This window comes from Phyllostomus discolor, chromosome 5 (assembly GCF_004126475.2).
Source record: "Phyllostomus discolor isolate MPI-MPIP mPhyDis1 chromosome 5, mPhyDis1.pri.v3, whole genome shotgun sequence".
NCBI lineage: Eukaryota > Metazoa > Chordata > Mammalia > Chiroptera > Phyllostomidae > Phyllostomus > Phyllostomus discolor.
The window spans coordinates 65,334,510-65,362,342 of NC_040907.2; the positions used below are offsets into that span (position 1 = coordinate 65,334,510).

Consider the following 27,833-nt stretch of genomic DNA (forward strand, 5'->3'; position numbering starts at 1 on the left):
CTAATTGTAGGATGTGTATATTGTGTGAATACGCTGAACAAGAAATGATTCAGGGCCTGGGTAGGGTGGATTGAAATGCCGTGAGTTTTTATCATACTACCCAGAATAGCACACAATTTAAAATATATTAATTGATTATTTCTGCAGTTTTCCATTTAATATTTTCAGACCAAGGTTGAGCACAGGTAACTGAAGCCATTTAAAGTGAAACCATGGATGAGGGGAGATTACTGTGTATCTTTGAAGAAAATAGGTAGGGAAATTATGAAATGTGCCATCTCAGTCCTTGGCAAGCTTTGGTTTTGTTTAAATTCTTAGCCTTAAGAATTTGTCTCACTTCTATTTCTATTTATTTCAAAAACTAAAGTAGCCCGTTGAGTCTTATAGCCCAGCTACACAGTAGACATTGCTCTCTTTTTCTGAGTGGAACCTCCACAAGTGTTGAAACGAGTGCCTGAGAGGTAAAAACCCAGAGCTTTTTTGGACTCCTCAAGATGCCAAATCTTCTGACTTCTCTGACACCAATTGCATTTTTTATTCACTTTGATTGTGGGTGTCCACAAGCAGACTCTATAAAAAAATACACACAGCCCTGACTGGTGTGGTTCAGTGGACTGAGTGCCAGCCTGCAAATCGAAGGGTCACAGGTTCAATTCCCAGTTAGGCCACATGCCTGAGTTGTGGGCCAGGTCCCCAGTAGGGGACATATGAGAGGCAACCACAAATTGATGTTTCTCTCCCTCCCTTCCCCTCTCTCTAAAAAAATAAATAAATGAAATCTTTAAAAAATACACAGAGAAGCCTTTGGGGACAGATTGAACTGTACAGACAATGAACAAAGATGTCCTTTAGATTCTTTAGTTACTGAAATTGAATAACTTTCATTTTCTTGAAAGCAGATAAAAGCAGAACAGATTCCTATAGTTTATGCAACATTGAAATAAATTCTTGAATATCATATTCTCACTTTTTTTCACTTCAGGCATATTTCATTTCTTAGCTATCATAAAATCTATAGACATGAGCAGTGATATTTTTTAATGAAAGGATAAGTTGTTCTTTCTGTTCTCAAAGTCACACTTTATCAGAAGTGGACACTGTTCGGAAATGACTTGAAGTCACCTAGTCAAGTCGGTTTTCTCCTGGGACGTCAGCCTGCCCAAAGCAGAAGGCGGTAAGAAGAGATTTTCAGCACGCCCATGGCTGGCAGCAGAAAGGGTTCTAAAGGTAGGTCAGAACAGAGGTGGGGGGCACAGGCTTTCCGGAGTGAATGTGACTCTCCAAGACACAACCAGAGAATAGGCCTTGCAAGGGGCAGGTGATGAAAGTGGAACCCAGTCAAGTGGCCAGACCTGGCGATTGGCTTCCAGAACCAAGGAAGCAAAAGCAGAGAGACAGGAGCGAATGTCATGTCTGGACGCTCAGCCCGGGATAAGCAAAGCCTGAGTGGTTCATTCAGATTTCAGCCCAGATGGAGTTAAACAAGATTGTTCACTTGTGTGTCTTCTTTATAAAACTGCACACCCTCTGTAGCCAACATTCTCTACCCCCACATTCTAGGGAAGTCATTGTAACTGTCAATAAGAATGAGTGAAGAGACAGCTGGATGGGAGCCCTTAGAGATCCCCCCCAACTGGTGAACTACTGACACAAGTATGCATGGTGGCAAGAAGAAACTCTTCCCTGATTCTTGGAAAAAAGCTACTCTCACAGTGTGGCTTAGAGCTTAATTTGTAAGCATATTTCTTTGCTGATGGAAATAATGTTTTCTTAAAATCACAAGAGATTGCCGTAAGAAAATAAAATGCCAAGGAAAGTTGAAAATTAAGTGCACCGTTCCACCCATTGAGTCACAGTTACAGGCACAGCCTTTGGAGTTGCCACACCTCTGGATTTCTGTTCAGTAGACACAGTGTGAGTGAGCAGGAAAAACTCACAGATGGGAATCAGCCACAGAAGACAAGAGAGCTAAGCTGACTCCTGAGCTGCAGAGTGAGCATCTTTGGCAGCCAAGTGATGACCAGCAACATTTCATTTTCCTTCACACCCAGCAGAGCAATAATAACAACCATGCTGTCTGTCAAGAGGGAGCAAGAGGGAAACTGTTCTAGAACAAGAGATACTGTCTAGATGGGGTACAATCAAAGTGGGGGTGGGAGGAGTGTTGTCACACTATAATTTATGGCTCCTTCAGAATCTGGCTTTAATTTACTTCTCCTCACTCCATGTATTCATACAACAACTATTTACTGAGAGTTTACTGAGCTAGGTGTGGAGCAGGTCGTGATCAGAGCAGGTAGGGTCCACTCTCTCATATGCCCTTCAGTAGGGAGCAGACCACCAATTGCACAATATAGGTGTGACATTGTAACCACATGCTTCAAAGGAGAGGGATCTGATGCTAGGAAAACATGAAAGAGGGGACTTGACAATTAGGAAGCTCAAATCAGGCTTCAGCCCAGAACTGGAATTTGAAGGGAAAGCAGGTGAGAGACAGTGAGAAACAAGGTTCCAAGCAGAGAGACAGCAAGAGAAAAAGACCCCTCAATACCCATCAATGTTACAGCTCTTAAACGTTTCATTTTTAGTCTCCTGAGCACATGATATAGCAAAAACCAATGGTACTTAAAGTCAGTTGGTCTCACTCTTGAACTGTGATGACACTTGTCTGACCTTGAACAACTTACTTAGATTTTTCTGAGCCTTAGTTGTGCCACCCATGAAATAGGTGTGCTAAACCCAACAAAAAATAAGTGTCAATTTCTGCCCTCTTGGCTAATTTTCAAAATCTTTCCGAAACTCAATGTTTTCACTGAAAAAAAAAAAAAAACAGAAGTAAAAAATTATACCAGCATCTGGGGACTGACATTTAAATGGGCTCATTTGTAAACTCTAAAGCATCGTGTGATTATCAGGTATTATTAATCACTCATACAATATTTGTGCAGCCTACCCCATATGAGATTCTGTGACAGGTGCTGGGGAAATGGAAGGTTGATGGAGGCAGAGTTTCACCCTCAGGAGAGAGTTGCTGAAAGAGAAATTCATTCTTTTCCCAGAACCAGAAAAAAAAAGGCAACAAGGGCAGAGGGAAAGGCCTCTGTGACCTGGCCAGGCATCCACGCTCCTGGCACTTAGCCCTCCCTGGGGGATATCTGACACCTTCCCCCAGCCATTAGCCAAGAGCTTGCCCAGACTATTGGACCCAAGGGCCCTAGGGACAGGGCTGCAGGATGGATTTTTAAATCTTCAAAATAACCAGACCAGTGAATCTGACAACAAACAATGACTTACAAAAAAATATGACTTGAGTGAAGCAGTTGTGCTGACTGATGGAAAATTCTGTCAAGGATAAGGAGAGGAAAATCACCATAGACTTCTGTGTTTCTCCTGAAAGTAGATGGAACAATCCTGATTCTCTGGTTTCCAGCCCAGCCACCCAGGCCTCTCTCTTTCAAACTCCTTTTGTCTTATTTTCCTCTTCCTTTTGAGAAATATAAAATGAGTATGAGGTAGAAGATTCATTGCCCAACCATGATTCAGGAGAAAGCTCAGCCACAGAATAGGCAAGTGTGGCACTGCCTAGAGGAAAAGGACTTGTAGAGGCAGGTCTCAGATAGATCCACCCCTGATTTTACAGAGAAGACACCTCCTTCATCACAAGTTCTAGGACCTTCCAAGTTTAGGAATTAACTACCTGCTTCACCTTGACAACCTGGCACAATGTACCTAGCAGGACCAGTGTGAATAAACCAGAGGCGTCTCTACAACATGACCTACAGGGACAATGCAGGTACTGTTTGCAGCCTGAAGATTGTGACCCTCCTGGTGGCCCTAAGTCCAGAACTCCTATTCATGGGAGCCGAAGTGCAGCTTCAAGACAATGGGTATGATGGATTACTCGTTGCAATCAATCCTCAGGTATCTGAAGATCACAACCTCATCCCAAACATTAAGGTGAGTGACAAATATGAAGTCAAAATTATTATCCTATTAGATCAAGCCTGTCTGGTTTGTAATTTGAGCGGTAAAGAAAGCAGTATTTCCTAAAGATCGCACTAAAAATTATAATTATGGCCAAGCCAGTGTGTTCACCTAATGCTCTGTAGTCTCAGTTCTCAGACTGTTGATCTAGTCCTCTTTTGGTTTTTGCTGTTGATTACTACTAATGTCAGTGTTTTTGTTTTCCTACCTGTTTTGGGGGGTAGCAACTTAAAAAATAATGCATTGTGGCAACAAAGACCAAACATTTGGCTGATGAATAAGCATGATGGTGCTTATGAAAATCATGTTGTTGGATTTCATCCTGAGGGTGAGAAATCTCAGACAGAAAGAGTGAGAGCCTTTCTTTTTACCTGAATGTTCTCTGATTGACTATTTTCACCCGATAATAAGGAGGGTTCACAGCTCTCCTACTTAAGCACCTCCTTTTGGTAATGCTTTTGTGAAATTAGTGTCATTATAAGGTGTGGTCCTGTAGATGCCCACAGGTGCAGCATGAAAAGGATTTGTTTGGTAAAAGCTTAAAAGCCTTTCACAAAATTGGGAAAATTATATAGGCAAGCCCAGACACATCATTAGTGTCCTAAACTCTCTTCCAAGTAACAATCTAAGTTCATTTACTTCATTCCTAAGTTTCCTCAAATTCTAATGCTGTATCTAAAAGAAATAGGTTCCTTCAATATACTTGCATTATTTTCTATTACTACTTTATTTAAGTGTAACCAGAAAACTCAAACATAAAGGATTTGCAATGATAAAATAAGCTTTTATTTGGTTACAGGAAATGATAACTGAAGCTTCTTTTTACCTATTCAATGCTACGAAGAGAAGGGTGTTTTTCAGAAGTATAAAGATTTTAATACCTGCCACATGGAAAGCTAATAATTACAGCCAAGTAAAACAAGAATCATATGAAAAGGTAAGAATTTGGAGTTTTATCAAATCAGCTTAAATCAAGGCAGGTAAAAAAAAACAACCAAAATATACTGTGTTCAAACCTTAGAAGTGAGAACTTAAGCAAAAACAAGTCACATATTAACATGCAAATAATATTATTGGGAAGATTGTTATTCACAAAACATATTGAAATATAATGAAGAAGCACAAACTATGCACAAAAAAGTAAGCAAAATACCATTGCCCAGGTTGCCTCTAGAAGATTTTTTCTTTGCAAATTACAGGATCTTTCCTGAAATTTCTGGTTAAAAACCAAAAACTGGTTATATCTACTGAGTATGAGCTTTAAAGGGAACAATTCCAATTATGACTATTTTTATTTCTCATCCTGTCAGGGCAGTAAACACACATGTCCAGACAGAAACATAAGCCACCCACATATATAAAAATATGACTGTCTTTTCCTGCCAGAGTGTAAATCAGCAACATTTCACATTACCTCAAGTGTAGGACAACTTTCGAGGAGTATGGTGAGAAGAAGGAAGGCAGAAAGTGTTTCAGCAAGGCAGTAGGTCAGGGTGGCAACCACTCACCCTGCCTGTCCTAGCAATGCAGTGGCCGAGTGCAGCCTTTGGTCTCCCTCACCTGTGGGAGCCGGGCAGGCGGAGAGCACAAAACTGGAATCTGCCAGTGCCTCCATCTCTGGAGACAGTTTCAGCTGTTCTCTGCTCTCCAGCAGATGTTTTAAGATTAGTAAAGGAATCTCCTTCACACATAGTCCAGGCACTTTTCAAAGTTTTGCTTTTGCACTGTTTCCCCAGGCAAGTGAGAACTCACAGGAGCCCTTTAAAAAAGCATACTAGTTCCTTATTGCCCTTTGGGCCCCTTGGACATCATCCCATTGGTTTTCTAAGCCAGACACGTTGGGGGCTTGTCTCTCCAGTGCAGATCCCAGGGGTTGGGGTGTTCCATGTGAAGCTCTTCTCCTGCAGGAGAAGCGCCAGCCTGGGAGGATCCCTCCCTATTGTGTTTCACTGTGTTGGAGGTACCGTTTGGGGGGCAAGAGCTTGTCTCTGCTTCTCCTACCTGTCTCAATGTGTCCTTTGATCTTTTCTTCATGGAGGAGCAGTTTGTCTAGTTAACAGATCCTCTCAGAGGGAAATGGTCCAAATGTAGCTATAGATTCTGTGCGTCTATGTCCATGGGAGGAGGTGAGTTCAGCATCTTCCTGTGCCACCACCTTGGACCCCCCTCCTCTGAAGGTGGCACAACTCAGTGCGATTTGAGAAAATTTTAATCTGGGAATTAGGTCAACTGGAAGTAATGAAGCTCTATGGAAATTTGCTATGCTTTTAAAATATAGGTGTTTTTTATTTAAAATGTCAAATATTTTTGAAATTTAGTTGTGAGTGCATTTTAAACTCCATCTACAAGGCATTTCTTTTTTAAAAATCTCTTCTTAAGTGTGAATATAATTTATACAGTAAAATGTACAGATCTTAAGTGTATAGCTCAAAGTAATTTAACATGTGTATGTTTATGTCATCAACATCACAGTTGAGATATGGAGTATTACAAGGTATTTATTTTAATTTAGGCAAATGTCTTAGTGACTGACTGGTATGGGACACATGGAGGTGATCCGCATGCCCTACAATACAGAGGATGTGGAAAAGAGGGAAAATACATTTATTTCTCACCTGACTTTCTACTAAATGATGACTTAACTGCTGGCTATGGATCACGAGGTAAGTGTGACCAATCAAAAAATTGACATTTGCCAGTACTATTTACAATATTCTGTGCTTAGTGCAGAAGAGGATTCACAGAACCTGAAATTTGCCAAAGACTTACCACGTGGTTGGAAAGATAGGCCACATGCCCAGGAAAAGATGAGGAGCAAAGTGAGCCAGAAAGAGTTAAGCACCAGATTAATAGCCCAAACAGTGAGGTCTATAAGAATTTAGTGAAAGGAGAAAACATTTTAAGCTAAAGATGGTCAGAAAATGCCTCATTAAGCAGAGGAGCTTCAAAGTTGAATAGCATTTTGATAAAAAGGGAAAAAGAAAAAAACAGTGGAAATAATATAAATAAATGTATGCCAATAGAAGAATCCAAAACAAATTTGAGAGATGGTGAGTGGTCGACCCTATTAATGAGGCAGAATGACGGTGGGTAGTGAAGTAGTGGGAAAAAATGCCGAAATACACATGGGGGTAAGTGATAGAGAGCTTCAAATGCCCAAATGAGGATGTCACCATTGAAGGTATATAAGCATGGAATGCCACCATTAAACCAGGATTTTAAGATGATGAACCAGGCTATGTGGATAACCTGGCTTCCTCAGATCAATGAAAGAGAAACTGGAACTTTCTATGTTCCAGGTGCCATGCTGTTTACTTTTCAAATGTTATCTTGTTTGCTCCTAACAACTCTAAGTGTTGAGAGATATTCCAGAAGAGCAAACGGAAATAGAGGTCTGAACTGCCGTGGAATGCAGGACAAGGGGGATGTGTGTGGGCAGCATTAAGGAAGACCAAGTTTTTCACAGAAATAGAACCAGCTTAAAGGGGAAAACCACAACAAGTACGGCTGAGGCAAACTGATTGTGAGGAGCAGTGAACTATGCCGGTGGAAAAGCTCAGCCTGTGATTGAAAGTGGGTGGCTGGAGTTTGGGCGAGTAGTCAGGGTCTTAGATTTGAAAACTGGCATTTAGTGGATAAGATTTGAGTGAGAAACTGTAGTAACAAAAAATCAGCAGGTCAAGGACTAACCATCTCATTGTTAATGTTTTTGGTTTTTATTTTAACATACAATAGTGTCTTTCAAATGACGTTTTCATGAACACACTCATGAAATGTAGATTCTGTTTTCCTCTGTAGCTAGGAGAGATTGGAGCAACACGCTCTATAAAGTACATTTTATAAGACACTTAAAACTTTTTTAGAGTTCTTCCTCATAACTATAAGGTGCTGATAATCTCCACATAAACATAGAACTTCATCAGGCCCTGCCCAGGTAGCTCAGTTGCTTAGAGTATTGTCCCAATACACTAAGGTGGTGGGTTTGATTCCCAATCTGGGCACATACAAGAGACAACCAATGAATGCATGGATGGTGGAACAACAAGTCAATGTTTCTCTCTCTCTTTCTTGTTCCCTTCCTCTCTCCTTTCTCCCTCTAAAATCAATCAATAAATTAAAAAAAAAAACACACATAGCTTCATCAGCACTTCTAAATTCCAAGAGTAGGCACAAACTTTCCCTAAACACTTTCAGCTTAAGCTATTCCCCTCCCTTCCTTTGTCCCAAGGTCCAAACATTGCACAATATACCACAGCCTGAGTCAACTTAGCAAACACTTCCTGGGTTTCCATAACTTTAATGAAGTCATGAAAAAAAGTGCACTTTGGGAGGGGAGTTAATCTAGAAAGCAGCAAGGAGGAAGAAGTCAGTTTTGAACTGAACACTGAAGGAAATGCAATATTTAGAAAAGTAAAGAAAAATTATAAAGGATTTGATGTCCAGGGGTAAGGGTTTCCATGAGCTAAGAGTTGGAGATAAATACAAATGTGAAGAATCAGGATAAAATCAAAAAGAAAGGACCATCCAAGCTATGATTTTGTTGTTCCTTTCTGCCTCCCTGGCCCCACTGTTTCAATCATTGTTCTGGTTAGTAGAGTTACCTACCCTCCGCCCCGCAAAAAAAAAAAAAGGCATACTTGGATAAGTTAGACTGAAGAATAGGAAATTTTTATTTGCTTATCTGGTATCTTAGTTTGTCTGGGCTGCTATAACAGAATACCATAGAGTAGGTGGCTTGTAAACAGCAGAAATTTATTTCCCGGTTCTAGAGACTGGGAGTCCAAGATCAAGGGACTGGCAGATTTGGTGTCTGGTGAGGCCCACTTCCTGGTATATAAATAGCCATCTTCTCATTGTGTCCTCACCTGGCAAAGAGGAAAAGAGCTCTCTGGAGTCTCTTTTATAGCCACTAATCACATGATGAGGGCTCCACTGTCATGACCTAATCAGCCCAAAGGCCCCACCTCCTAATACCTTCACATGGGGGGGTGAGGATTTCAACATGTGAATTTTACAGATATATTGTAACAGTCAGTTCATTGCATTTAAATGTGTTCCTCTCCTTCTTCCTCAAATCTTGACATCATAGGCCTATATGAAGCTAAATAGAAGCCTGTTAGGCAGCTTCACTGAGAAAATGAGAGGATGTGGGACTCCTCATTAGTTTCAAATAGACGCGCAAAAAGTAAATCACTGGTTTGCATTTATGGGACTAAACATACTTTTGCTCTGCCTCTTTTATGATGATGGGGGTAATGTAGAAGGTGGTAAAAATGGGGTGAGGAAGAGGAAAGGGGAAGGAGGGAATTGTACTTCAACCCTTCAGAATGAGCATATATAGTTAAGTAAGGTTACATCTTCATTGATTAGCAAGGTCCATTGCTGAGAGTTTGGAAACTCAGAACAAAAGCTCTCTGTTCCACAGGCAGAGTGTTTGTGCATGAATGGGCCCATCTCCGCTGGGGTGTGTTTGATGAATATAACAATGAGAAACCTTTCTACATCAATGGGCAAAATCAAATTAAAGTAACAAGGTTAGTCAATTTCTCATGCTAAAACTTCAGTTTATTTTTTTTACTCCAACATTAAGTTTATAATGGCAACAAAACTTCATTGACTATTTTCAGTTTTGTAACATTATTGAATTTTTAAATGCTTATGTTGTTCAAATATCAAAAAGTTATTCTTACGTATCTCACTCCCACCACTCTCTTTACCTTGTACCCTCTCCTTCCCTCCAGATAACCATGTTTATTACTTTCTTGTTTATTTTTGCAGAAGTTTCTGTAGGAAATTTTTTAAAATATGTGTTTTTCCTCACTTTTTAAAATAATTGCATATGATATTTCATTGTGTGACTGTAACAAGATTTTTCAATCACTCCCCTATTGTACAGTGGGTCATTCCCAATCTTTTACTACCAAAAGACTACAGGTGATAATGCTATATGTATACCATTTCTCATGTATGAAGGCAGACCTGTATTAAATAACTTCTAAGAATTACTGAGTCAAAGGATATGCTCAGCTGTAATTTTGGTAGATGTTAACTGATTCCTCTCCTAAAGGTTGTGTTGTTTTTCATTCCCCTCAGCAATTTGAGGTTAACTATTTAGAAAGGAATCCTTTGAAATAACATGGTTATATGTGCATTCCCTTCTTCCTCTGATGTCCAATGGCAATGAGCTCAAAGGAGCCCGGACTCAGGACACTGCCACTCATGCTCCTCCTCGTATCTCCAAAGGTTCATGCTGACCTCCCGGTAACTTGTGCTTTGACCTTGTTTAGTTGGTAAAGCCCTTGGAAATACAGAACCTCTCATCAAGAAAAAAACTTCTTTAAAATAAAGTGAAGTCCATTTCTAAATTGATGAACTTCATAGTTTTTAAAATGTTTTATGTGTTTCTAATAAGCTACAATCTTTGCAACTAATTATTATATGAGCTAGTAAAGGAAAAAACATAAGTATTTCTAAAATACACATAATTTTTCTTTCTATTTTCAGGTGTTCATCTGACATCACAGGCATGTTTGTGTGTGAAAAAGGCCCCTGCCCCCAAGAAAACTGCATTATTAGTAAGCTTTTCCAAGAAGGATGCATGTTTATATACAATAGAACTCAAAATGCAACGGCATCAATAATGTTCATGCAAAGTTTATCCTCTGTAAGTATGGCCTTGTAATGATAAACTCCTACCATCTCTTCCTAAGACAGACTGATATGTATTAAGTATTTAAACAAAAACAAAATACTCACTATGTTTTAGAGTTTGGGGGACCTTACAGTTCATCTATTTTTTACTTTACATATTAAAAAATAACTAGGGCCCCAAAGATGATTACCAAAAGTAGATTCCTCAGGAAAAGTGATTATTTGCTTTCCAGAGAAGGTGATTTAATGAGAGCCTTATAAATCTCAAAATGAATTGCTCATATGGTAGTGTTCCTGCATCTTTGCATAGGAAAGTGTACTAGGTTAATGAGTGATACAACACAATTGATTCTCTCATTCAAGGTAGCAATCCATTCTTATTTTAATTGCACTTTCTAATTCTCTTTCCCTTGTTTTGCATGGTCTAGAACTCAAAAAGAAAAGTCAGCTGCTACCAAGGAAAACCTACTAATCCTCACATTTGCAGGTTTAGAAACTCAACCTTGTCGTCATTCCACACTAATTGGCAAGACACTGGAGTATAAATCCAGAGCACCATTTAAAAAATTATTAATTAAAGAGTACTCTGCCATGGAGGTCTAATACTTGCCTCCTTAGGTCAGTTCATTTTGTCTCTGAAAGAAGCCGCTTGGAAGAGTCAAGTTCTCACAAGAAGCCTGCTCTGCAAGCATGCATTCAGAAAGGAGGGAGTTAGGTGATACGGAGGCTTAGTGGCACTAACCTTCATGACCAGAGGGATCTATTCATCTTCACAAAAACCTGAAGGTCAAGTCTGTGAGTCATCTCTGCTCTGTGGAGCTTAAAGCGCTGTGGACGCATGCCTCTGTGAAGTTGTCTGCTCCACAGCTGACAAATGCCCCTTGGATTGACACATTCTTTTTTAAAATAACTTTTTTTCTTCAGTCTGGTTTCAGTCAAGACTAGAAGTCATTCCATAAACTTGAAGTGGTGTTTCTTATTTCTTGTTTGATGCACTGTATTTTTAATTTATAGCTTTAATATCTGGAGCCAACCCAATGTGTATTTCATCACATTGATTTTGATTAGGCACCATCTTTGTGATCCTTTGAAAGACTTATTAATTCCCAATCAGATAAGCTTTATAATGTTGTAACCATAATCATAAAACATAAAGGAATTAAAAACAAGTAACAAAGAAACCTAGTTCTACCCCTGTCTCCACACCCTACCATGAGACTTGCATCCTTAAGCAATTATTAACTCTTTGAAGCTTCAGTTTTCCCTTCTGTGAAATTACAGATGGGACTAAGAGATTCTTCTAGTTCTAAGCACATGACTCTGTCAACAGGAACATCCATTCCTTGTATGCATATAGCCATTGGGAATGTATGCTAACACGTTGCTTTAAAATATAGACCATAACATTAAAAGGGGCGTTGATACAGGTTTAATATTATTAAATGGATTTTGTCTATATTTCGTAATAAGGATAAAGATCAGGAAGTAGATTTAAGTTGGTTTTCTCCTTATCCTGTTCTTAAAGAGATTAATATTTGAACTAGATCAATATACATTGACTGATTAATAAAGGCGCAGTAGTCATTAAATATAATTTCAAGAAATAAGCTGACCAAGATAACATCTCCTAGGGTGTTTTCTTTAACACAATATCATTCTAAGGAAAGCGGGAGATTGTTTTGTTTTGTTAAGATTAAGATGTACATATATAGTTTGCTCTCTGTTATCCAAGTGCAAATATACTTTGATAGAGCTTGATCTCTGTACCACAAGGGTGCTAGTGTTTCAAGCAAAAGGTGCCAAAGGTGAGGTGTAAATCTGACGTCACTCTTGAAGGAAAGAAGGACATGCTGTTGTGCTCCTTATTTCTGATATTTCAGCTCACTTTTCCTTTTACCATCAGTTGCTTGAGCAAGAAGAGTATGTCTGGCATGACAGAGCCTTTATTTTCTGATAGGCCTTGTTCTTTTCCTAGGTGGTTGAATTCTGTAATGCAAGTACCCACAACCGAGAAGCCCCAAACCTGCAGAACCAAATGTGCAGCCTCAGAAGTACGTGGGATGTAATCTCAGACTCCACTGACTTTAATCACAGCTTTCCCATGAAGGGGACTGAGCTTCCGCCTCCCCCCACATTCTCCCTTGTACAGGCTGGGGATAAAGCGGTCTGTTTAGTGCTGGATGTGTCTAGCAAGATGGCAGAGGTAACACTTTAAACAACAATGGTTGTAAAATACTCATCATTCTTTCAACCAGTTTTTAGTTCTTTTTATTTTCAGAGGCTAAGGGCAGAGGAGGGAAAGGCCAAAGGTTTGGAATAGTCATGAATATCATCTTGTCTTGGGGGCAAAAGGAACAAATTCAGAATGTGGTCCAGAAATTGAGATAATGCAGATAAATGAAATACACAGATAATTCCTAATCTTCATTTGTATTATTAATTGCAACATTTTCCAACCAAGACTCTATTCCAAAACTCTTACATGTAACAAAACCTCCTCTCTGGCCGCATTCCACTCACTAGTAAAGATGCTTTGTGGAGGCAAGAGACTGCATTTGCAGCAAATGTGCATATCAATTATGTGTATATTGTCCGTGTCACTGTGGACAGAAAACCATATCTCAGTTATCTGGCAATCTAGAAAACTTCCAGAAACGCACTCTCCAAAGCTCCAAAATTCTCAGACAGTGGTTGAAGTCTTAATCTCTGAAACCAAGCAGATACGCTTTCAGTCCTGGCTCCTTTACTTACTGTCTGTATAACCAAGAGCAAAATAACTTTTCTGAAGCCCAGTTTTCTCATCTATAAAACAGGGATACATATTAATACCCACTTTCAGTATTGTGACAAAACCAGCTCATACGCGCTCACAAGAGTCAATCACTAAATTTTCAGGAAATCTGCAAGCCAATTGTTAAACATAGCTATTACTGAACTATGTGGACTCATAACTAAATAAATATGTTAAAATATTTTAAAATCCTCAAAACTTACCACTTCCTAATTACTTTTCTACTATTTTTTACTAGTTTCTGTGTCAGTAAATTACAGCCCAATGGGCCAAGTTTGCTTCCCTACCTGTTTTTCTTTAGCCCATAAAGTAAGAATGAGTTTACTTTTATAATGGTTTAGGAAAAAAATCAGTAAAATAATATTTCTTTACACTTACTTACAGATAAAGTCCCCAACCTAAGATGACCAATCTAACAGAGGGTAGTGCCAGGGATATGTACTTCTGACTGCTACTCTCCACCATAATTCTCATTGTAATGTTTCCTCTTACCCAGACTGAATTTTAAAACAAGAAGCTACAAACCTAGTATTAAATGGTGTTATAGATATTTTAATTGAGTTGGAAAGCAATCATGAGGACATGTGTTATTAGAGAGTGGTAATTATGAACAGCTTGTTGGGGACAGAATTCCAAACCACTCCCAGAAAAGCATTCATTTTTGAGCCTGCAGTTAACCAAACAATAGTCTAGCATTGTGTCGGTCTTTATGACTTAAAAAATTACAATTCAAAATCCTAAAGAAATAGCAAAGATATTTGCTTATTAGGCTACTGTCATACTTTTACCTGCCAACTACATGTTGTTACCTTTTTTTCTCTTCGGGACTTAGGCTGACAGATTCCTTCGACTGCAACAGGCAGCAGAATTCTACTTGATGCAGGTTGTTGAAATTCATACCTTTGTGGGCATTGTCAGTTTCAACAGCAAAGGAGAGATCAGAGCCCCGCTACACCAGATTAACAATGCCGATGACCGCAAGCTGCTGGTTTCATATCTGCCTGCCACTGTGTCAGCTGAAGCAGAAACCAGCTTCTGCTCAGGGCTTAAAAGGGGATTTGAGGTACAGCACCCCAAGCCTCAGATCACCATCATTTTCCTTTCCCTCATTTTTAACCTGAGTTGCTTCTGATTTAGGGCAATCTGTTACATTGTGGTCACAAATAGCCTCAACTATAGGAGTAATGATGGATTATCTTTAAGGTCAGGAACCAGATCTTACTCACTATTGTATCCCCTGTATCTAACACAGTACCTGCCAGGTAATCATTGCTTGTTGAAGGTATAAGTAAATAAATGAAAACAATGGCCCAGGCTGGGAGACTTCAATATCACCTGGACCCTTTCTAAGAGTGTTCCTGTCAATTCTGAAAGTATTTCAACTGTGGCCAATGTTACCCTTGGGTTTTCCAGTCAAAATCAGCATGTCTGGCTCCTGCCTATAGTCATAGCAGACCTCAAGGACTGCTAGAGACTCAAGGCCAGAGGTATATTTCAGGAATGACAGATTTCATCTAAATTAATATAACTTTGGATTCAATATCTAGGATGCAGCCATCAGTCAAATATCTGTTAGCAAGCAAACACATCAAATGCCATTATTGCCGCCTATAGGCTGGTGTTGCTCAGCCTTGGCTACCCAGTGAAATTGCCTGGGGATTAAAAAATTCTGATGCCCAGGTATCATGCCCCTAGAGCCTGTTAATTGATCAGGGGTATGGACTGGCCACAAACAATTGTAAAGTTCCCCATCAGATTCTAAAGTGTAACCATATTGAGAACCACTGCCCTAGGGCCCATACCGGTCACTCACTGGATCGCCAAGGCCAGATCTCATACAGTGATGCTCCTTCATATGCTCCGTGAAGGACTCTGTTCTAAACTAGTGGCATATCATGGTGATTGGAACAGAAGGAGTCCCCATCCACAAGCAAAGGGGATGGCCTGTAGGGTGACAAGTGCCGTCATGGGGTGGGGTGAAGACGGAATGAAGATGGAAAAGGAGTGCAGGGTGTTACAGAGGCTCAAAGAGGCATGTGTCCCACTGCTGGGGAATCTAAGAGTGAATTTTGCTGCTCAGTAAGACCATCTAAATTGCATTTCTGTCCGAGTGACTGATACTCCATGTTCAGGTGGCTGAGAAACTGAATGGGAAAGCCGATGGCTCTGTGATGATATTAGTGACCAGTGGAAAGGACGAGCATATCAGCAATTGCTTACTCACTGTGCTCAGCAGTGGTTCAACCATTCACACCATTGCCCTGGGCTCATCTGCGGATGAAAACCTGGAGGAATTATCACGTCTCACAGGTAAATAAATTTTAAAAAACTCATATGTTAGAGCATTTCTTTTTGATTGGAATACTCAAAGGACAACAGTGAAACCAGATTATGTCAACAGAATACATGGCTAAGTTGAAAAAATACAAACCATTTTTCTTAAGAAAAAAGAACATAAAAAACATTGCTATAATTTGCCTAAATATTGCTGAATATTTTTTACATTTTACTTAGAGGGTGAAAATCATCTACATCCAATGAAAGTATTAGATTTTAACAATTTCTTTGTTAAACCAGCCTGTACATATATAATCATGAAGCTAAAAATATGTTTAAGTTTAAATGCACTACCTTCTATGATAAGGACACATACAACATTGTAAGCTACCTATCTTTTCTTGTTCCAAATGAGGCACAGAATAATTTTATCTTATATTCTTTATACTCATTAAAAATGGGTATGCTGACTGGAAAACTGAAAATTAGGTTTTACTGAATTATTTTTTAAAATAATGTTTTCAGAATGTAACTATAAGTATATAGCAATGTAGATCTCAATTAACCTAGATTATCCAGGAATTATACTCATTACAAGACTAGTAGATACACATTTATTGAGTTTGTACATGTGTGGAATAGAGTTCTTGGCCGTGGCGTCGCAGCTGTGAACGGAGGAGACAAAACCGCCCCCCCGTGTGCTGCCTGCTGTGTGGCAGCAAGGGTGCCCGGCAGAGCACATCAAGCATGGCTCCAATTTCTCCCAAACGGAACCCTCTATGTAAAGAAAGTTTGTTGGAAAAGGCCTAGATTTTATTTTTGTATTCTTTTATCCATCTGAATAATTAACATTCAAATCATGTATTTCAGGAGGTTTAAAGTTCTTTGTTCCAGATAAATCAAACTCCAACAGCATGATTGATGCTTTTGGTAGAATCTCTTCTGGAAATGGAGATATTTTGCAACAACGTTTTCAGGTCAGAATTTCCTCAGTGTTATACTTACAGTTGGAGTTTGGGTGGCAGAGGAGGAAGCAAGGAAAATAGGTGAATTGTGTTGACTGCCTCATTCACCTTATTTGAAAATGTAATGGCCTCCCTGACAGTGCCAGAGCCAGGCTTCATTTGCACCTGAGTCTGTGATTCTCAGCCATAGGAGTCACTTTCTGGAATTGCTACTTCAGCTTTTCAAGGTCTGTAAACAAAGCTTGCTCCTTCCTCATGGCTGAGAATTGGGGTGGGTGGGGGTGCAGTGGGGGTGAGGCCCCCAAGAAAAGTAAGAAACTGTGTATTTAATTTTAGTTCCATAGTAACCTTCCATAAATCAGAATCCATTTTACTTTAGTTTATCCAAAAGCTTCTTTGAAGCACCTCTTGCATATAAAAAGTGTCAACTATTCCATTAAATTCTAAAAATTCCTAAGTATCTCTTTAAAAACCACAATTAACTTGATTTCGTTCACAAAAGCTTCTTCTAATCAAGCCATTTTTTAAAAGGGCCAAAATTTTTCTTCTAAGTAGTTTAGGGATATTTTGAACATAACTGAACAAAATTTCATGTGCTACTTCCTCACAGATGGTAAGTGAACCTGCCAAGTTAATGGCTTCAGATGAGTAATGAAGTCAGTAAATTAGTCTTAGGAAATTTTCAACATGAAGATTGTATGTACACAGTAAAGCTAATAACCATAATTCCATGATAAGAGGTGAGAAAAGATGAATTATGAATGACAATATACATTACAGATTAGACTATCACCTGCTTGCTGAGTGATCTTTCTACCTCCTGATTTCCTCTTTAATTATACAAAATGAAAACAAATGTCTTAAAAAGTAACACACTATTATTCGTAGTATTCAAGTTAACCTTATGTGCCCACACTTGGCCTCCTCTCTCCCCTTGTCTTTTTGCCACCAGCCCACTGCACTGTGGGCGGAGACTACGTCTGACCCTACCAGAGTCAGGCCCGGTGCACAGTGCTGTGCAGCGGGCGCAGCGCACACACCCTTGTGGGACTGACTTTAGAAAATAGTCCACAGTGTCTTTGCTATCATCCACCAATAAACTTTTAAGTGCTTTCCAAGTCTCAGCAATTTTACAAAGTCTTACTTATGTATTTATTTAATAAATATAATTTTTCAAAATTATTTACAGACTTGTATCCATTGTGACTACACAAGGATTAAATGCTGTTGAAGTGACACTTGTATTAACTGTAACAAAATACTTTATATCTGCTGTACTTCTATAATACACTGTATTTGCTTTGGCAATGTATTTCTATATGAAAAATTATTTATGTAAGTATAATACATCAGAATTAAATGGTTTTTATTTTTATAATTAATTTTTATTTGTCACCAAAGTGAAGAAAAACATGGAATGATTATGCATTCACTAGACACTTGCATGTAAATATATATTCTCCCAAACAGCTTGAAAGTGTGGGTGAGAATGTCGAACCTCACCAGCACCTGGAAAACGCCGTGACTGTGGACAACGGTGTGGGCAGTGACACTACCTTTCTGGTCACATGGCAGACCAGGGGTCCCCCTGAGATTGTGCTGTTTAATCCCAATGGAAGAAAATACCACACACATAACTTCATCATCAATGAAGCCTTGAGGACTGCTCGCCTCTGCATTCCAGGAACTGCTAAGGTCAGTGTCATGAGCTTGTTCGTAATGACAATGTTTAGTCACGTGGGTGGCTTTCAGCTGAATTGCATAATTAAATGCATTGTGTGAAGGAAATCCTATTCTGACACATCAAAGTTTGACTTTAAATTTATGACGGCATTTTATGGATGTTAAAAATTTAAGGGAAATGACTAATATAGGTTCAACACTTTTACAGTGGAACTTACTATTTATGTAGTAAAAATAATTTATTTTCGCTCACTTCCTTCTTTACAAAATCTATATGACATACTTATACATACACTTAGAAAAATCCTCTGCTTAGAATTTATAATATGAATACATGTAATACCTACGTTTTTGAGCACCTACTATGTGCCGAGTCTTGTTTTAACTGCTTTATAATAAAATGCCATAAGAATAAGAACTAGGTACCCAGAGCATACAGAAGGGGCATGCTAGGAACTGGAAGGTGGGAAGAAGAATGATCCCTGGAAGGGAAAATATAAAAATGGAAATTTGAAGGATAAAGGGGGTAAAGATGTGAATGACATACGGAGCAGAGTGAACAACACATAGACTCAGAGGAAGAGAATATGGCTCTTCACAGACTACAGGTAATTCAGAATGAATGAACTACTGAGTAGCAAGTTAGGTGGAGATTTAAAAGAAAAGTGGAGGGCATAATCAGGCTGGACAAATAAACAGGAGCCACGTCAGCAAGGGCTTCATAAGGAAGTAAAAAGGATAGGAGTTTGAACCCTAAAGGTAAAGGGAAACCACTAGAGGTTCTAAGCCGGGGGTGGATTGAGCAGATCCACACTTGCACTGGCTGAATACAGCCCCTCCTCAGCACTGGTGGCCAGCTCTCCCCCCAGACCTTGTTGACAGCCTCTGCTCAGCCTCCTGCCTCTGGGCCAGCATCCTTCCCACCCACTCGTCATCTCTATTAGGTACTCCTTCTGAAGTACAAATCAGATACTTTTTGGTGGTCTCAGGATAAAATCCACGTGTTTACTCTTATTCTGGCTTCTGCCCAAGCTCATCCATCTCTTAACCCCCTGACCAAACAACCTATGCTCTGCTCCTACTTAACTTTTCTCCAAAGTCATCATATTCTTTACACACCTGTTCACAAGGGCCAGGAGCACTTTACCTACTTCTGGCTGCCTTTGCCTAGCTCTTTAGTCTGGATTAGGTGCCCTACATGGAAGCACTTACTGCACCCAAAGAGAAGTTTCTGTTGTAGAGGTTCCTGCCATGTATCTGTTACTAATGTTATGATTACAATAGAGATAGACAGATGATAGATGATAGATAGATAGATAGATAGATAGATAGATAGAGATGATCTTGATGCTTGAATTGTGACTTCACTAGAAAATGGTAAAGAACATGCACCCCAATGAAGAAGGCTGGCTAAGGTATGGCAGCCTCTTACTTTCCACTCTGACATACCCTAACCCATTGTTTTTCTCTCTTCTCCCTCCTGCTCAACTATGTTCCTCCTGTTACTTCCAGGGTTTAAGAAGGAGCAGCAGGAAAGGGGGAAAAGGAGTATTTATGTACAGTTAAAACAAAAGAACAAATTTCTGCTATGTTGTAGTTTAGGTTTTTTTCTTTTCAGGCATTAATTTGCAGGTTTACCCCCATGCAGTCTAGACAGGCAAAAGAGAATGACATTTATCAATATTTCTATAAATTACTCAGACATTGTAAAATACTGACCAATTTAAAAAAGAGTGTTCCTTTTCTTCATCCCTAAAAGTGTATGTGGGTTTTGTTGCTTGAGGTTTCTGAGTATGTGGAGGATTTGGGGGAAGTGGAGGAAAGGTAGGATGTTGTTGCCTTTAGTAAAGTGTACTCCCACAGATCATCATTACGGGAATGTGCTGTATTCTTGTTATATGAAAGGAATATAAACATTGAATCTTCTTTTGGGTTAAGGGCCTCAGATTAATATTGGCACCATACTTTGAAGCTTTGAAACAGTGTTATAGCCCTGGCTGGCGTAGCTCAGTGGATTGAGCGCGGGCTGCGAACCAAAGCATCGCAGGTTCGATTCCCAGTCAGAGCACATGCCTGGGTTGCAGGCCATGGCCCCCAGCAACCGCACATTGATGTTTCTCTCTCTCTCTCTTTCTCCCTCCCTTCCCTCTCTAAAAATAAATAAATAAAATTAAAAAAAAAAGAAACACTGTTATAATCATCTTCTAAAATATGACTCAAGATGTGCCTTTCCCCACAGATAAGTTCAGGGTATGATTCCCTAAAGAGGTACCTCACAATGTAAGTGGGTTATGCTGTGAGAGCCACATAAATACTGAATTTGGGTATCCCTTAAGCAATATTACTATTCCTGACATTCTTTTGCAGTTATTTTAGAAAATACAAAACAAATAAAACTAGAATAAAAAACCCTAAGAGCTTATATTTATGCTTTAATGTTCAGGGTTTATCTTCATACTTGACCAAACAGAAGACCTTTGTTTTGCAGCCTGGGCTCTGGACTTACACGCTGAACAATACCCACCATTCTCTTCAAGTCTTTAAAGTGACAGTGACCTCTCGTGCCTCCCGCCCAGCCCAGCCTCCTGCTACTGTGGAGGCCTTTGTAGAAACAGACAGCACATCTTTTCCCCATCCCATGATGGTTTATGCAAATGTGAGAAAGGGGCTTTATCCCATTCTCAATGCTACAGTAACTGCTACTGTCGAGCCAGAGGATGAAGATCCTGTTACGCTGAAACTTTTTGATGATGGAGCAGGTAACAAGTGATGTCACAATCTGTTGTGGTGCTGCAGTATCAATATTCAGGTTATCTTTAATATTCTTTCAATTCCATTTTTTTCATCCAATCTTATGATATTCTCAAATTCGCATAGAAACACTGACATACAAAGTAGCTACAGGTCACATTCACATGAGGAAAGCAACTGTGAATTTGGAAAAAGAGTATCCACGAGGCTCCTCAGAGTGGCTGTATGTGACAGCAAAGTGGCAGGAAAAGTTGCTAGGTCTCAGCTTCCACTTGCTCAGTGACACTTAGTGAGGACCAACAGGAACAATTTCTAGGTTCCTGTGACATGCCCACATTCCACTAAGACTCACTAGATGTACTATTCACTGACATGATCCTACTGGACAATTAAAATAGCAAATGAAAACCCAAGAAGAGGTATGCAATGACTGTGTATCCATTTTCCCCCTTGAACCCGACCGAGAAGAGAAAATTGGAAATTGAACTTGTGACCCCCAGATGACCCAAGGCTTTCTTGAGCCAAGCAGCTGGGTGGATAAGAGGGCACAGTTAGTGCCCTTTACAGGTGTGAGTTTGGTCCCAAGAAGACCAAACAGCAAACCTAGTGGAATTGGGACAAAGATGTTCCCACCATTGGGCAAACAAAGTAAAACAAAACAACACCCCACTTTAACGCACTCATTCTGCATGTGGAGAGAGCGTTCAGCGCTTCCTGTCACACAGCGCAGTCAGCGCTGCACAAAGCCAGCAAACAGCAGCGTCGGGGTTCTTTCTAACGTTTTTGACTTCTGAAAACAAACTCCTTTGCTGTTTTATCTTTCCTGTTTTGTTTTTTCCTAAACTAAATTCTCAGAATGACAGCAGACCTCAAAATCGGTTAGCAGCCCCAAGTGTCTGATCTACCAGCTATATCAAATTCCTTCCCTCTGTTGTTTCAAAAATAAAAAATTTTGGAGTCTTAGGTTTGGTAACCCATTAGTAACTTGCTATGGCAATTTTGTATGACATTTAAAAACAGAAGGATTTCAGTTCAAGGCTACCTCAAAACAAGACAAGTCCTCTTGTTTTGTCTCTTGGGACGGATCCAAATGAACTTCCATACTCCTGATTGCTTATCTACAGCCACAGCTTTTCATTCCATGCATGCAGTCCAAAAACACACTTTGCGGAATGTCCCCTCTTCGCCCCAGCCTGTAGGCTGGCTTATAGGAGAACAGACAAAATTATCTTAGGAAAGATCATTTGAATAGACTCAATAAGCTTTAATATTTATTACCTACAATGATTTTATTTTGACATCTAAATTTATACTCTAATGAAAGCAACAATGAAAAAGATTGTTTAGGCATTAAAGTATAAATTTAGATTTCCCCCAATATTTAGCATGCTTGTATTGTCTAATACTTATTTTTATATTGAAAGTGTCATTTATCTGCTAAATAAAGTTAATGAATAAACCATGGCAGAGGGAAATTTTCCATTATTGTTTCTCAACAAAGGTCGACCTTATTCATCATGAAATCACTAAATACCAAGGTCTGATTTCTTTCTAGTACATAAAAGCAATCTCTAAACCTACTATGATCATGGGATGCTTAGCACTTTTTATTTTTATTAAATATACTCCTACTTTTGTATGTTAAGGAGCAGCCCTGCCTCTGCTATAGGGATTAGGACACTTGCTTTAGTGAGGATACAACACTTGAGTCAGGGCTGGGAATGTGGCAGAAGAATGGGACAAGCCACTTGCCCTCGGCTGCCTGCACTTGAACAGTGGAGGGGATCTACACTTGGGCCAAGCTGTGCCTCCCTGCTGCCCCAGTGTCTAGGTCTTCCTGCCATTCAGGACCAAGGCACCATGGGTGGAACCACAGACTGGCAAACTCCAAGTCAGCAAGCCCCTGCCAATCTAGAATAACAGTTCCATGTATACTTTAATAAATAAACTAAATGATTTCACACTTTTCAAAATCAACCACAAAGATTTTTTTTTCATGAGGAGTGGTTTTTTTTCTTATCAGGGCTTCAGGGTATTCATAAACCCCTTCAAATTGTGTGAAAACAAAGACATGTGCATGTATATTTATTTCCCGGAACAGATCACTTCTATATCAAAAGGGACTTAAACAGCTTAAGGATGTGCTTGGTTTCTGTGGGAAACTAGAATTAATTTCAATTATAGGAAGGAGAGCTCTAAAGGTTATTATTAAATGCTTTCTTAGCACCAAAGCAGGTACAACTCATTCACTTTCAGAAAATAATTTTTTCATAAGTTAAGGAACCACAGGGAGAAATTTTGGAGCCATTAGACTTTTAATCACCTGATAATATCAAAAACAGTTATGACCATCACATCATATGCTAAATTGAGAAAAACAGGAGGAGTGAATCTTATTTTTTAATGATTTAATATTAATAATCAACTCTGATGGCATGTTGACATTGAGTTTTGTTTTGTTTTATATACACATACAGGTGCTGATGCTATAAAAAATGATGGAATTTACTCGAGGTATTTTTTCTCCTTTGCCGTAAATGGTAGATATAGCTTGAAAGTACATGTCAATCACTCTCCCAGCGTAAGCGCCCTGGGCCACTCTATTCCAGGGAGTCATGCTATGTACATACCAGGTTATATAGCAAATGGTAAGAATAATTAGCTAACATCGTTTAATGTGTATGTAATACAGCTGATTGTGTGTGTATATTCGAGAGAGGGGGGAAGAAAGGGGAAGGTTGTGTGTGTGTGTGTGTGTGTGTGTGTGTGTTCAAGAGGGGGTAATTCTGTCCCTCTCTTTTCAGGTGAAAGAGGGGATGGAATTTCAAAACTCTTTTTACTTAATTAAGTCAAGGCATAAGTTGTTGACTATCTCTTTATTCTTGAAAGGTACATGGTAGTAGATTACAATAAGGCAACAGGAAATCCCCACAGATTTCTCCTTCCTTCATGTCAGTCATTATTTTTACCTCTTTCATGTGACTGTTACATCAGAATTACTAACAGACAAAAAGATTTATTGAATTTTCACAGTTTCAGCTCCTGCATTTCCTCTACAGAGGTTTAAGCAAGAGAAAGAGACACAAAGTTGTTAGCAGTTGAAAGAGGGGAGCAAGTAACCCAAACAATCCACACAAGAAATGAGTTTCTGAAAAAATATGAGTTTGGATATTGCAGTCAACTGAGTGCTTCCTGGAGATGTTATATCTTCCTTCAAGATAAAAGTGCCAAATAAATAGAAGATACACATCTTTTTAACACCATTATTGTAGTTCCTGATAGGAAACAGTGGTTAAAATATAACAAACAGAAATATGCTACAGTTTTTTATAAAATAATCTCAAAAACAGTTCTAAGCATTCTCATTCACAAAACTACAGAATGTTTATGAGTACTTTTCATGTATTTTAGCAACTATAACTATTTTTATCTAAATATAATACTTCATTTCTAAGTAGATATTCCCTCTTTCATTTATAAATCAAATATTTTTGAAGGCCTATTAGGTGACAGGCTTAGTCCTAGGAACTTGGGATACCAGGTAGGTGGAATAAGACTTGATTCCACTCAAGGAGCCTGCAGGTTACTGAGTGGTCTGAGTGTCCTTTTTAAATCCATGAATTTAAAGGATGAAAATACCAGCACCTTGTGTACAGTGAGATTAGAAAAGTAATATTCGACTGTGCTTTTCTCTGTGTATTTCATGTGGGCCCTTAATAGCTTAGTGAGAAAAAGCTGGGTTTCCCAGGCATGCCTGCTGTATGTGACATTCACCCTATCAGCTAACTTTCAGGTGATAACCTGGCGCACACACTTCACTGAAAAATGGAAGCTGCTGTTTTCACCACCAAATCTCCAGACACTGTTGCATTTCCTCCTTACCTCTCCTCCCCAAAGGCTGATATCCCGGTTGAATCTGCTCTGGATCCCATCCAGCCTGTCCATCCAGGGGCCTTCAGAGCTCTGCCTGTGTGTTCCTGCTCAGCTGCTGCCTCTGAGCAGCACTCAAGCATGATTTATCACTTTCCATGTTGAAACACTTATTCTTGGTCCCTCCTCAGCTGCTGTCCATGTTTCTAGTCCCTGTTGTCTGGTTCCTTGAAATTAATCTAAACCTACTGACTGTACTTTCTTGCCTTCAATTTTCTGCTTTGCTCACTGCAATCTGATTTCCATCCAAATCACTCTTCCATCCAAATCTCCCCACTGGAATTGCTCTGGCCCAGTCACCAATGACCTCCCTACTGTTAAATTCAAAGGATACATTTCAGTCCTCATTTTACCTGATTTGAGCAGTATCTGGCACAACTGATTGATTTCTCCTTTGTCATTTCCTGGTTTCTGTGACACAACACTCTCCTGATTACCTCTTATTCTCTGGAAGTTTTTGTTGGGCTCTTTTCCAGCATCTCCTTCCCTATTGTTGCCAGTTCTCAGAGCTCAGTCCTAACCTTCTCACTCTACCATTTGGAGCCACACTGCCTGGGTTGGAAACCTAGCCCCCACCCCCACTCTCACCCCCGTTTACTTACTGTGTGACTTTGAGAAAGTTACTTGGCTTCTGTGTACTCTAGTTTCACCATCTGTAAAACTGAGGGTAATAAATTACACCATGCTCATAGCATTGCTGGGAAAATTAAATATTTGATATACATCAGATACTTATAAAAGTGCTTGGCACATAGTAAGCCAGGCACTCAAAAAATGCAATTTATCAATATAGTTGAAATTCTTATTAGATAACCTCATTAATCCACATAGCTATAACAATGTTTATATGACTATAGCTTACAAATCCATAACTTCAAAATTTTTAAATTCATCTAAAGCCTCAATAGAAGGTTAAAATCCATATCTAACAGGCTCCTTGACATTTCAATTACATATTTTACAGGAATCATAAACCTTGTAAAACTTACATTTTTAGTCTCCTTCACTTTAGCCTACTTCTCTCCCAAGTTGCTGATTTTAAAAAGCTGGGAGCTACTGTTTTGCCGTTGTTATTGTTTGCCAATATTCTCTTTTACCATATTCAAATCCACCATCAGCTTTTGCTGATTTCATCTCCAAAATACATCTCAAGCTGCCTACTTCTTACCTCCTCTCCACTGTTCTCACCCAACCCAAGATACCATTTCTTTTTATTTTAGAAAGAGGGATGAGGGAAAGAGGAAGAGAGAGAAGGGGAGAGAGAGAGAATTTTTATTCCACTTATTTATGCATGCATTGGTTGCTGCTTGTATGTGCCCTGAATGGGGATCAAAAATCTTCAACCTTGATGTATGGGATACAGGCTCCAACTGACTGAGCACCCAGCCAGAGCACCAAGCTGCCATCTTTTCTTGTCTGGACATTTGGCAATGGCTGTCTCAGTGGCCTCTTTGTTCACTGTGTTTGAATTCACTTTCCACCAAGAATGGCCAGAGTGACCAGTAAAAGGGCAAATGTCATTGTGTCACTGCCCTTCCCCACAGATGTAAGATTAAACTTTAAAACCACTAACGTGGCCCATAAGGTCTTACATAAACTTCTCTCCTGTCTCATCTCAAACTACTGTACTTCTCACTTTAAGTTTATCCAACTCGGAAAGCTCTTCCACACCTCAGAGTTTTATACTTCTTCCCTCTACTTAGGATATTCTTACCTCCACTCTTTACCTGGCTGACACATGCTCATACTTTATGAAACTTTTAAACATAGCTTCCTTGATAACACTCTACATTATGTACCTGTGCTATTTTCCTTAACAGCACCCTGCCTTTTTTCCTCCTAACATTTATCACAATTTGTAAATATATGTTTATTGATATGACTATCAGTTCCATGCAATACTGTTTTGTCCATGATTACTGGCACAGGATATGCCTGCAAAATACTGAATGAATGAATGAATGGATGAATTGTGGAATAAACAAACTCAGTTATTCCAAAAATGTCATAAACAAAAAAGTCTTAAAATATCTCTCAATAATTTGTCAAGAATAAGGTATTCAGGAGGTTGTAATTTGTTGTTGAGTCTATTCTTTTCTTGGCTGTCCCAGGTAACATCCAGATGAATGCCCGAAGAAGATCCACGGGCAGGAGTGAGGAGCTGCGAAAGTGGGGCTTTAGCCGAGTAAGCTCAGGGGGCTCCTTCTCCGTACTGGGAGTTCCAGCTGGCCCCCATCCCGATGTGTTTCCACCATGCAAAATCATTGACCTGGAGGCTGTAGCAGTGGAAGAGGAGGTGACTTTATCTTGGACAGCACCCGGAGAAGACTTTGATCATGGCCAGGGTAGGTTTCTTGGTTTTATTACCTATTTTTCTACAAGGAGGCATTTCTAATAACTGTATCAGGTGTTAATTTAATACAAATAACTTTGGGAGTTTATAACTGAACAAGCATCAGAAGGTCATCACGAAAAGCTTTGCATTGTTGGTAAGACTTTACAGCATTGGGTCTAGGAATGAGAGTGTGTCAGCTCCCCCTGGACTGAAGAGGCCCTTGTAAACTGACCAGCACTAATCAAACAGAAGCATTGACTGGAAACTTGAATACCACATGGAATGGTGGTCTTATCAGCAGAAATAGATTCTGTATTGCAGAGCATAGACTTGCAAATACTGGAGGTAATTCATTTTCTGAAAATTGGAAAATTGGATATTTGTTCAGATTAAGAAGACAGGTTTAAGGCAATAATTTCCATAAGTCATCATGTAAACCTTCGCACATTTTCCTCTCCCACTCTTG

The 27,833-nt window shown here is 39.4% G+C and overlaps 1 protein-coding gene across 3 annotated transcripts in view; it reads left to right on the forward strand.

Annotated features, from left to right (window-relative positions):
* Positions 1 to 802: 802 nt before the first annotated feature.
* The window catches only part of CLCA2 (chloride channel accessory 2), a 50,204-nt gene continuing 23,173 nt past the window's right edge, over positions 803 to 27,833 (forward strand). Inside the window, exons 1-13 of one of the 3 annotated variants that reach the window (XM_028513338.2) lie at positions 803 to 3,957; positions 4,784 to 4,921; positions 6,497 to 6,647; positions 9,410 to 9,518; positions 10,489 to 10,648; positions 12,611 to 12,838; positions 14,259 to 14,489; positions 15,559 to 15,736; positions 16,574 to 16,680; positions 18,139 to 18,363; positions 20,840 to 21,110; positions 23,580 to 23,750; positions 27,144 to 27,377. In XM_028513338.2, the coding sequence (XP_028369139.1) occupies positions 3,772 to 3,957; positions 4,784 to 4,921; positions 6,497 to 6,647; positions 9,410 to 9,518; positions 10,489 to 10,648; positions 12,611 to 12,838; positions 14,259 to 14,489; positions 15,559 to 15,736; positions 16,574 to 16,680; positions 18,139 to 18,363; positions 20,840 to 21,110; positions 23,580 to 23,750; positions 27,144 to 27,377 (2,389 nt within the window). In that variant the 5' untranslated portion in view covers positions 803 to 3,771. The remainder of the gene's footprint in view (positions 3,958 to 4,783; positions 4,922 to 6,496; positions 6,648 to 9,409; positions 9,519 to 10,488; positions 10,649 to 12,610; positions 12,839 to 14,258; positions 14,490 to 15,558; positions 15,737 to 16,573; positions 16,681 to 18,138; positions 18,364 to 20,839; positions 21,111 to 23,579; positions 23,751 to 27,143; positions 27,378 to 27,833) is intronic. The other 2 variants (XM_036026378.1, XM_036026379.1) reach the window with 2 other exon arrangements.